The sequence below is a fragment of the Strigops habroptila genome, chromosome 9 (assembly GCF_004027225.2).
Source record: "Strigops habroptila isolate Jane chromosome 9, bStrHab1.2.pri, whole genome shotgun sequence".
NCBI lineage: Eukaryota > Metazoa > Chordata > Aves > Psittaciformes > Psittacidae > Strigops > Strigops habroptila.
In genome coordinates this window covers 21269575-21281804 of record NC_044285.2, presented here as the reverse complement: position 1 = coordinate 21281804, position 12230 = coordinate 21269575, and the positions used below count along the sequence as shown (strand labels likewise).

General features: G+C 45.0%; 1 protein-coding gene across 12 annotated transcripts in view; it reads right to left on the bottom strand.

Annotated features, from left to right (window-relative positions):
• Nucleotides 1-12230, bottom strand: part of MYO9A (myosin IXA) — a 189824-nt gene that overhangs the window by 72314 nt on the left and 105280 nt on the right. For all 12 annotated transcript variants that reach the window (XM_030496909.1, XM_030496904.1, XM_030496907.1 and 9 more), the window contains one exon: nt 7915-8031. In XM_030496909.1, coding sequence (XP_030352769.1) covers nt 7915-8031 — 117 coding nt within the window. The remainder of the gene's footprint in view (nt 1-7914; nt 8032-12230) is intronic.

Below are 12230 nucleotides of genomic sequence, written 5' to 3'. Positions count from 1 at the left end.
TGTGGGCAAGATATGTGTGAAGAGTTACCCATCCAATTTTGTTTTGAACCCATTAACACTATTGACACTATGATCCTTCCCAGCCTATCAGGCCACCTTCTAGAAGTTCATGATACAGGTGTGGTTTTACTAAATCAGACCCTAATGACAAGGGTTTGGTGAGTTACAGTTCTAAATTGCCTTTTTTTCCACCTCTTTGACGATTTTGTAAACCTCCACCATATCCCACCCCAGCCTTTTCTCCAAACTGAAGAACTAAAGCCTGTTTGGTCTCTCCTTTAACCTACAATGACCTCAAAATGCTCATCAAGATGCAGGTGCACTAAGGTTTTCTATATGTGAAGAGCCTGAAGGACACACGCACATAGAGCTCTACCAGCAGTTCATTAGTGAACTGTGCTCCAGGGTCTAACCAAAGCCACCTCACACATACACAGGCCCTGCTCATACCTTACAATTAATTAGATAAAACATTAAGAGAGGTAAAAGCATTAGCACTGGTCAGATGAACCAAACCTCAAGCAGGAAGCAGAAACACTCCCTTTTCTCTACCTCCAGCCTAACTGCACCACCAGAAATACAAACCAGACTATCCAGAAATCTGTTTATGCTGCAGTTCGTCTGTTTTCAACAGATCACATAATGTGGGAGGAAAATATTGCTTCTGTGCTCAACTCCTGACCAGGGAAACACCTACAGCTGGAATAGACCCAGCGGCTGTGGCAGAGCAGCCACCTGGCTTGTGAGTTGAAGCTTGGTATGATCGGGATTTTGGCTATCAGAACAAGTAAAAATAAAATTGAGAAAGCATAGAAGCACGATAAGACTCCCACTCATTTTCCCAAGAGGTCTTTGGCTACTTTATCTGTCACCCAGGCTTTTCTCCCTACTCCAGGGCCGGACAGACTTTACCTCCTTTCCCCCACCCATGACATGACATGGATGACTACTGAAGGTCCTTGGCCAGCTTCCTACAAGTTTGCATCACTTGGCAAAACACCCATGAGAAGCAGCTGTTTGACCAGAAGATGGAAACTGGGAAGCCACTGGACCAAGGACTGAGCGTGGCAGAGGGATTTGCTCTCACTCACTGCTTCCCAAGGGTCAGCTTCCATCTCCTGCTTGTCCCAATGAACATGGTAACCCTTTTTTTCACAGATATATTCATAAATGACACCCTAACAAGCAGAAATCTTCTACTTCCTCTTTGTTGTTGGTTTATTTTTACTAGAATTCTTCTTAAACTTGTTGTATAGTAGCAGTTCATCTTTTATCTGTGTTATACATGGAAAAAGCAATGATGGAAACAGGATAAAGTGACTTTTTCTCATCCACGATATGTAAGCAAATCCCCACTGCTGTGCAAGCTTTTCTCTACACAAGAGCTCCCTGAAATTACCCCTACATAGAAGTCTCCACTGCACTACATAAAAGCAAGACTTAGAAAATAAAACACACTTCCAGAATCCTTATGGAGTTACTAGAGTTGTCTGTGGAATAGTCAAGCCCCTGCCACTGAACATAACTCCATACGAAATAGCTGAGCACAAAAACCCATCCCCCTTTTCTTCAATAGTGGTTCATTTACTGTGTTGAAACTGCCACAAAATGTATTTTAATGTGTGCATGAAAATACATTTACAAAGCAAAAGAGAAAAGTTTTATATAGAAAAAAATCTGCTATTTCAGTTAGAAAAGAATTCTATTCAAATAATATTTTAATGTTGTCTTTTCATATTTTTTTGCTGGCACTCAAAATCAAACAAGCTCCAACAGGTAAAATGCACAGAACTACAAAACTACTGGGTTTCTGCAGAGTTTCACACTTAAGAAATTAGGGCAGAGCTCTGCAGAGAATCAAGTCTTTGCCCTCTGTCATGGGAGGCAGCATCACAGAGCTCCCAAAATAAAGAGGTCAATGCATGCAAGTTGTTAAAACTGTTAGAAGTGAGAAATTGAGAATTTATGGCTATTTTCTGCTTTCTGGCCAAAAAAAATCTCATAGCACCTATGCAAAAGGGTCATAAAGCAGCACAGATCTACCTGTACAGTCATTTCTTCTAGCAAAACGAAAAAAACTTCTTTCTATTGAGGTATGTGGTAATGAAATTATTTTGTTAACCTGCCTGACCAAAGCCTGGGATCTTGCTAGTTTAAGTTTGCAGCCCAATACTGAAAGAAAATAATCAAAGGAATTTTACATTTATAAATCTTCTAATACTTCAGTTTTAACCTCACACTTTGAACAAGCACCATAAGGAAATCACGTGAAGATGGAATATCATTTAGACCACAACTAGCCATGTCTAGTTTATGTGCTAATGCTTTTCCTTTATCAAAAGTAACATTTCAAATTAACAAATATGCAGCACGGATATGCCTGAAGAAGAGACTGTATCACAAGTAATAGCAAATCTGCACCAAACCTCCTGTAATTTAACGTGTAGGTCTACAAGGATCTTTAAAACCTGGGTGAACGCTGGGTTAGTGAGCACTTTCTGCTTGAGATTACAAAGAGTGACCTCATGCTCTGCTAAAAATGTCACAGCCGCGACATTCAAACACCGAGCACGAGTTTTAACAGCCTTTGGCAAATGATGGTCTCAAAACTACGTGCTCCCCAATCCCCAAACCACCAGTAAATAGCGATTGGTGGAGCTGATTTATGCCACCCCAGATGCATCCTGCTGATGTCATTCCACCACGGAGGTAGATCTTGGCAATCACAAATAGGTTTGCTTCAAATTCTGGGGTAAACCATTTTTTAAATGTTATTTTTGTAGTTTTCATCTTTTTAAATTTTTTAAAATAATTTTTTACAATATTCTAAAACCAACACTGTAAATCCCCCCCCCGCAAAACACCAAAAAACCCCAACCCAAAATTCATCACTACTAAATCTGAAAGGACTATTCCGATTTACATCATCACAATGTACATGATGAGCTATTCTATACAGTGAGAAGCAGTGATTTGCTACAGATTTGGAAATTGAGACCTAAAACTAACAAACAGATGTGCACTAAATCCGTTGTGTGTTCAGCAATACCTCTGTTTCGGGTCAGAGAGCCAAGAATTAACTAGTTGATTAAATTTAAATGAATTTTCTTCATGGCCATGAATTCTTCATGAATTCAACCATGAATTTTCTTCATGGCCATTAATTTAGATGAATTTTCTTCATGGCCATGAATTCACATCTACCATCATCACTACGTAAAGCAGCACCTCATCTGAAAACAGCAGCATGGTTATTTAGGAAGAAATTAAAACATTCCACAAGAACCAAATGGGAAAAGCTTAAAACAAACCTTGGAAAAAGTCCTTTTTAGTCCACTACAATCTACACTATATCAACATTTTAAGCAATGAGATGGTCTTCTAACAGTTCTTAACCTAATTTATGGAAGGGGAATTAAATAAGAGACTCTCTGAGGTTTAGTAATCTAGTTCTCAAGAGGAGGAAAAGTCTCCAGCCTCATTAACAAAGATCAAATTTCAGTTTGCAGGGGATCACGAGAACACCAAAGCTAAAAGTGATAGAGAGAAGACCAAGGAAACAGAGTCGGAGTAAAAGCAATGCACAGCAGGACTGCTATGAGAATAAAAGAACTGTATCAAATAGCTTATTCACAACTCGGTTCAGAAATAACATGCTACAAATCCTGTCAGCAACCAAGATAAGCCAAATCCCACTGTGTTTTCCCAAAATAATTCGTTGAACATTTAACTAAATTTGGATATCAAAGGTCTGATTTACATCTTCCAAACACTTGCTTGAAAAGCAGTGGAAGAACGATGGCTGGGTGTTTATATTTTTTACCCAGCTTCATCTTTTATCTTCTCCTTGCTGCTGACATCAAATAAACACACATATTGGGATATGAAAATTGTCTCCATTCCCATTGTCCCAGGTTCTCCTAGGATTTGGACTTTGTTAGAATCTAGGTCATCTCCCACCTATCACCAAACCACCCGGTCAGTCCACCAGAAATTAAATAGGTTTAACTAGATATAAACAACCTCCTCATCAAATCAGTCTGTGCTGACGAATCCACCATCAGTTTGGTTGAGCATGAGTTTGGTCAACGTGGTTGTCCCGTGTGTCCGGAGCAATACTGCTTTGCCCCAGCAACAGGACTTTGCCGGAGCAAAGGTGGCTGCACGTGTTTCCAAGCACACAGAGCTCTCAAACCCCAATTTCACATGTGTGCCTCACGTGCATCTAGAAGTATTTGTCATCTCCTGCAACCTCTAGCCTTCACGTCATAACCCTTGACCACTCAAAGCCAGGTTTGGAGCAACCTGGTCTAGTGGAAGGAGTCCCTGCCCGTGGCAGGCAGTTGGGACTGGATGAGCTTTAAGGTCCCTTCAACACAAACCATTTTATGATTCTACGATATGATATTAATTTTTCTCATCAACTTCAGATGCAGTTCTCCTCCCATACACACTCTGAATTCAGATTGTTTGGGGTCTTATTTTACTTCTGCATAACATGATTGTCATGTAAGAAAGCCGTCTGCCAAAAATCCATCATTTAACCACCTTCTGAACCTTCACAACCTACAGGATTATTTCAAAATCTATCTTAAAAGTCAGAGGAATCATGGTGGCAAGCATGGGCTGTGATTAAGCCAGGACATTTGCTGCAGGCTGAGTCGCATTTTGCTCACCTGCTGCAAACTCAGGAGTCAGGAACCTTTCATAGCGAGGTGCAAGACTGTATTTCTCTATTATAAATCAGAGATTCGGTGTGTTTAGGAGATTTTTGTGGAGGGAGCTGGCAGATGCCAGCAAGTAGATGTCATTCAAGTGCTGAGATCTTGCCTTACAGCAAGGACCTATTACAAAGGTCCAGAGATGCCCCCTCTCCTAGTCCACCTTCCAGTTACTTGCTGGTGTTGCCCAAACTCAAGATCACATATAAGAGGTTAAGAACCATCTATATCCTCATATGGGGTCCTGCAAGCAGGAGCTGAAAAGAATTTCAAGGACTGTGAAGTGGTAGGAAACTCCAGATTAATCATCAGCTTGGTCCCTCCAGGGCAGAGAAGGGCAGCAGTTGTGGGCTGGTGCCCCAGCAGCAGCCACAGAGCCCGGGATGACCTCAGCTGCTTGTTGGCAGTGACATTATTCCCTGAGGGCAAAGCAGCAGCTATTCCCAGCTCTGCCAGGTCCAGGCAGGCGCTTCTCCTCCCTCTGTGCTGTGAGGACTCAACTCGGGGGCTTAAAAAATTGGGGCAGGGAGGCGACATTGTTCAATAACTTGAGAGCAAATTGACTAGCGAATGTTTAACAAAGCTGCTCTCTGCAGCTCTGTGCAATGCACCTAAATGCTCTCCTTTAACCTCTCTACCCATACAACAGGCAAGATTCACGTATTCCCATGATTTCTGGGACTTGTGAAAAATCCATGTTCATGGAAGTCTCTGAAGACAAACCTAATTATTCTCCTGTCTCTAGAAGTACAGATTTCCTGGTATTCTGTGCACTACTGCCCTGTTCCAGAAAACCTGGCCCATGGACAGCCCAGGACTGCCTCGATGGATCTTGCCACTGGTCTGAGCTTGCACATTCCTGCAGCTCCAGGTCCTGGGGGTTTGCCAGCTTTGGTGGATCTGCTCTTGTGCAAGGGCAACACCACTCTCAGTGCCTGCTGCCTGACCTGGATCTTATTGCTGCACCAAGTGATCTTGGGCAAAAAAAAATCATACACTCACAGAATCAACCAGGTTGGAAAAGACCTTTAGGATCATCAATTCCAACCATTCCCCAGCACTGCCATGGCCACCACTAACCCATGGCACTGAGGGCCTCAGCTACGCGGGGTGTGAACACTTGCAGTGACAGTGACTCCAGCACTGCCCTGGGCAGCCTGTTCCAATGCCTGAGCACCCTTTGGGGAAGGAATTGTTCCTCAGCTCCATCTAAACCTCCCCTGGTGCAGCTTGAGGCCATTTCCTCTTGTCCCATCCCTTGTTCCCTGGGAGCAGAGACCACCCCCCTCCTGGCTCCATCCTCCTGTCAGGCAGTTGTAGAGAGCGATAAGGTCCCCCCTGAGCCTTCTCTTCTCCAGACTAAACCCCCTCAGGTCCCTCAGCCGTTCCTCATCACACTTGTGCTCCAGGCCCTGCACCAGCTCCGGTGCCCTTCTCTGGCCCCGCTCCAGCACCTCAATGTCTCTCTTGCAGTGAGGGACCAGAACTAACACAGGATTCGAGGTGCAGCCTCACCAGTGCCCAGTGCAGGGGGAAAATCACTGCCCTGGCCCTGCTGCCACACTGGTGCTGGTACAGACCAGGATGGCTTCTTGGTGGCTTCTTGGCTTGGTGGCTTCTTGGCTGCCTGGGCACAGGCTGGCTTGTGTTCATCAGCTATCAATCAGCACCCCCATGGGTCAGAAAATTGGGAATTAGGAATTCATGAGATGATATATGAAGACGGGGAAGGGGAACGTGGTTACGCTGCACAGGAGTCTTGGCAGGAGGAAGAAGAGGATTAATATGCAGTGGCAATGCTGGAAAACAGCACAAATTTGGGTTGTTCTGGCTCTTACCTGCTGAGATTTGAGGTTGGGAACCAAAGTGTAATGGCCCATAAACACCAAGCGTTGTGCCCTGCTATTACAGACATGCTGACTAAGCATTACTGTTCTAGTCTCAGCTTGTATTTAAATACTACGGAACAGAGGACACTTTTTAAAAGTCATTGGATCATTAAAAAGAATTAATCAGTATTTGAGATGCATTTCCTGGTCAAAACAAATCCATCTTTTCTGCTTCACCAAACACACAAACAGGGCTGTGGGCTCTTTTCCTGACAGCCCAGACAAAACTTTGGATGACTTGGAAACAAAAAATCAGGAAAGAACACAGCATTTTTGGGAAAACATTAAACAGAGGGAGAGGAAGCCTGTGCAGCCAGAAGACACGCTGGATGTTACTCACTTGAACAACCTCTTTCCTCAGAAAAGCATATTACCAGATTTTCTATGTGTGTATTTATTTCCAGTCTATAATTACCCTCCACAAGCATTTCTATGGAGTTAAATAAAGAACCAGCTAGCCTACAAGCCTCCTACAGCATAATTCAAACGTAATGTTAGTGCTTAGCAACAGAGTCCTCCTTTTGGCAGCTGTGGCTTCAGCTTGGATGCACAACCCCCCCCTGCAAAAAACAACACATGCTGCTGGCCCATGCCCAAAATTTGCAAGCCAAGGGGAGCTGGAGAGCTGCAAGCACATGCTGCACGGATGCATCCATACACCCGTGTGTTTTGGGGTCAGCATCAGTCCAATGTGACAACCATGGATGAATACATGAGGTTTTGGAGGGGATGATCATAGCATCAAGCCCCTGCTATGACATGAAATATCATGTCACCCCTTCCATCAATCCTTTGGGAAAGTGGTTTGGCGCCGTGACTGACTTGCTCTTGCCATCATGACCTTTTATTCCCCCTAATCTCAGTTTTCTGCTCATTATAGATGTGCTATCTCAGTGCTTGCTGACACCTTCTCTAATGATTTTTATGGAACAACTCCATCAAAAACACCTCTCATCAGCCAGATTTCCCTTTTTTCCCCTCAGTTATATACAGCCCTACAGTTTTGCCCACAAGGAGGAAAATGATTTGGCATTGCTCCTGGAAGGGGTGGGGGAACAGGCTTTTGTGGCTACAACAAAACCTCTTCCTCAGCTGCTTTGAGGATATATTATTTGAGGTGCTTCACCCTTCCCAGCTCAGCAAACGCCACTTAAAACAATGATGTACTCAGTCTAAATGATTAACTGGGGAAAAACGAACTTCATGTGAAGCGATTTGCTGGTAGGAGCTTGGGTAATGTTTTATCCCATAGTTACCTATTTTAAAAGCACAAAGTGTAGCCAGAAGACCTGGTGAGACGTTACCTTGGTGCTTTCCTCCATGTCCTTTGAGTTGAGGAGCGCGTGGTTAATTCTGAACACTATCCAGTCGAACAGGGCACTGTACAATGATTTAGCCATAGAGTTCCTCACAGTCACAGCCTGAAAGACAGAAGAAAAGAGGTAATTGGAAACCATTCCTGCTCTGCACTAAAATGGTTTTTGCTTCTCAAGCTCCCACATCCAACATTCATATTTCTCCCTTGCCAAAGCTTTTGTCTACTATTTGAATTCACATCGCATAAGCCAGCAGTCCTGACACCATCGGGAGCTGGTTGCAAACCCAGGCCCAGGAGATGTGCCCCTGACTTTGCCTCACTTTCCTTCGGTGCATTCAAGGGGATGATGCACAAGATCACACCATAAATCCCACCACTGTCAGTGAAAGGGGAAAAATACCCCAAACATATATATATTTAACATATAAATTTAATTTCATCAGGAACCTGGAAGAGTTTATTCAGGAGGCAAGAGGAGGGTGGACATTGCAGAGCAATGATAGCAAGTGACGGGGAAGCACATGCTGGGTCAGGTAGTGCCTGGTACAAGCAGAAGGGTTACAAAAGGGGAGGCTAAAACCCCTATAGTAAATCTATAAGTGTTACTGAAAACATGAAGTTTTCCAGGTACTGCCAATGGGAGCTACAAATCAGAGCAGAGAGATTCACTGCTCCTCCAACAGCTCTTCTGGAAAGAGGAATAACACCTTTGAAGAAGGGCCAAGCCTACCATGGTGCTCCCAGACATGACACAAAGAGATTTTGCTTGATCAACAGTGATGAAAACCAAGACCAAATGAGGGTACCCGGGTGCCACTATCCCAAACATGCCTATTTGGGGACAGGCACCTACACATGTAACTATAAAGCAGTAATTCATATTTAAGGGCTATCTTGGTTCTTGCTGCTTGTGATCTGGAGCCAGGCTGAGAGAGCTGAGCTGGTTCAGCCTGGAGAAGAGAAGGCTCCTGAAGGGGACACCTTAGAGCAGCTCCCAGTGCCTAAAGGGGTTACAGGAAACGTGGAGAGGGGCTTTGGACAAGGGATGGAGGGACAGGCCAAGGGGAATGGCTTTAACCTGCCAGAGGGGAGATTGAGATGAGCTCTGAGGCAGAAGCTCTTCCCTGTGAGGGTGCTGAGGCGCTGGCACAGGGTGCCCAGAGAAGCTGTGGCTGCCCCATCCCTGGCAGTGTTCAAGGCCAGGTTGGACACAGGGGCTTGGAGCAACCTGCTCTAGTGGAAGGTGTCCCTGCCCGTGGCAGGGGGTTGGAACTGGGGGAGCTTTAAGGTCCCTTCCAACCCAAACCAGTCTGGGATTCTGTGACTCTTCCTTGATTTAAATCATTACCTTGAGTTGGGCTGCAGTGCTTTGGCACATACTAATATCTTACAGTACCAGCTGTAACTGTTAAATTTCAGTTCCTTTCACCCACTCTAGAAGAATAAACAAGGAAACAGAAGATTCACACAGAACTACTTCCATAAAACCTTGAACTAGAACAAATTGGTGGCTTGTCACCCATTGCCTTGAAATCCTTCTCACCAGCCTTCCCTTCAAGGTACATTATCTGAGTGGCCTAATTTCACTGACCCCAAGCAAAATAAAGCTCCTGTAGCATCGTTTATCTTCTACTAGGATTTTCCCACCTCTTTTCCCTTGAACTTTTTGTGCTGGCACCTTCTAGCATGAACACAAGCTGTTCTGCCAACGCTTTCTCTCTCTCTTGAGTTGCAAGAGGAAAAGGCAGGAACATGGTCCACCCCTGAGAATGCTCACAAGCTCACAGTGTACATAAGCCTTCGCATGCTGCTAACCATGGCTCAGTGGCAATAAAACACTGTCAGATAAACCACAGTGCAAGGATAATTCCAAACTATTGCAACAATTAACAAAGAATTGCTCGTTTTCCCCAAAAAAGCATTGCTACAAACCAAACGCAAGTGTGTGATGAAAATGCACAAGCCAGAGGATGAAAAGCATTTGTTACAGCCTTTAAAAGACTGAGAGTGAGTTTTGAAATGTCTAAGTTACCAACAAGCATTGGAAAACGGCTGCATTTAGGAGTACAAATAGATCTCATTTCCAGTAACTGGTTTTCTTCGCTTTACTGAAGGAAAGGTTTTGGGGAAGGTTTGTTTGCTGGTTTCATTACAAACAACATGGGCTGTTTGGGAGGTTTTTTGCTGTTGTTTTTATTTTTTACATTTTCTCAAAATGTGGGGGAATATGTCAGTGATTAATAGAAAATTTCATAACCACTTCTCCGTGCCCATGCTCCAGCTCAGCTTAATGTGAATGGATAAAGCTGGGAAACAATCAGTGCTACTGTCAACACCCGAAAAATCAGACTCTAGGGAAAGACGAAGGCCAAGAGCCAGGAACGTTTCCTGCTTTCATAATCATAGAATCCTAGACTGGTTTGGGCTGAAGGGACCTTAAAGCCCATCCAGTTCCAACCCCCTGCCATGGGCAGGGACACCTTCCACTAGAGCAGGTTGCTCCAAGCCCCTGTGTCCAACCTGGCCTTGAACACTGCCAGGGATGGGGCAGCCACAGCTTCTCTGGGAAAAGTCTGTGCCAGCGCCTCAGCACCCTCACAGGGAAGAACTTCTGCCTAAGAGCTCATCTCAATCTCCCCTCTGGCAGGTTAAAGCCATTCCCCTTGTCCTGTCCCTACAGGCCCTTGTCCAAAGCCCCTCTCCAGGTTTCCTGGAGCCCCTTTAGGCACTGGAGCTGCTCTAAGGTCTCCCCTTCAGGAGCCTTCTCTTCTCCAGGCTGCCCCAGCCCAGCTCTCTCAGCCTGGCTCCAGAGCAGAGCTGCTCCAGCCCTCGCAGCAGCTCCGGGGCCTCCTCTGGCCTCACTCCAGCAGCTCCACGTCCCTCTGGTGCTGTTGCCCCAGAGCTGGATCAGGGCTGCAGGCGGGGTCTCCCCAGAGCGCAGCAGAGGGGCAGGATCCCCTCCCTGACCTGCTGCTCACGCTCTGGGGGTGCAGCCCAGCACACGGGGGGGTTCTGGGCTCAAGCACACACTGAAGCTGGGTCATGGGGAGCTTCTCATCACCCAACACCCCCAAGTCCTTCTCCTCAGGCTGCTCCACCCAGTCTCCCCCAGCCTGTGTTTGTGCTTGGGATTGCCCCAACCCAGGGGCAGGACCTTGCACTTGGTCTTGTTGAACACCATGCGGTTTGCATGGTCCCATCTCCCCAGCCTGTCCAGGTCCCTGTGGATCCCATCCCTTCCCTCCAGCATGTCATTCACACCACAGAGCTCAGTGTCATCAGCAAACTCACTGAGGGTGCTCAATTCCACTGTCCATGTTGTCAACAAAGACTGAGCAACACTGGTCTCAGTATGGACCCCTGAGGAGCACCAGTCACCGGTATGGGACTGTCTAATGCAAAGATGGCATTGTTATAGCAAAAATACTACAGCACATGCAGCAGCGCATTTAAAATAAGCACTTAAACATTCATTCCTGTATTTATTGGGGGATTTCTTTATTCCTGTATTTATCATTCTACTTACATTAAATGTGAATATTCTCTGAAATATATATGTTACATATGGCTCGTCTTTGGGTATAGAATCATAGAATCGCAAATAATTTGGGTTGGAACGGACCTCCAAAGCTCATCTAGTCCAACCCTCCTGCAATGACAGGGACATCTCCATCTAGATCAGGTTACCCAGAACCACATCCAGCCTGGCCTTAAACACTCAGCTACAGCTTCTTGTCTCTTCTGCGAGTCTCGTTACATGACATTTCAGCAGATCTGGAATTCTGTGGCACTCATCAAACCCTTTTTATCTCCCTCACAAAGCAAAATAAAAATAGCTCCCGCAACGCCAAAACAAATCTCTCAGGGATCAGAGAGCAACATCTTGCACACATGCAAAGATACTGCTGATTGGAAAACAGCACACGTCAAGTTGGAGATTCAGGAAATAAGCTGAAGACAAGGTTTTAATCAGTATGTTTCCTGCTTATCAGGCTATCAAGGTATAAACTTTATTTCTTATACGCCAGAAATGCCATTTATTGGGGTCGGCCAACTTTGGCTAAGACCATCATACAAGATATTCGGGTTTCTACATAAGATTGTATTGCCAAAGTAACTGGCCTGAAAGTTTGCATGATAGGCATCGGATTCAGGCTACCTTAAAAACAGAAAGACTTTTGGAACCATCTTCTGCCAAAAGGGACAAGGCAAAGACAGACTTCAGAATTCAAATCTCTCTTTGAAGTGTTTTGGAGCAAGGACTTACATTTGGGCAGCGCCAGCCTGTGTTTTACAGGCGGC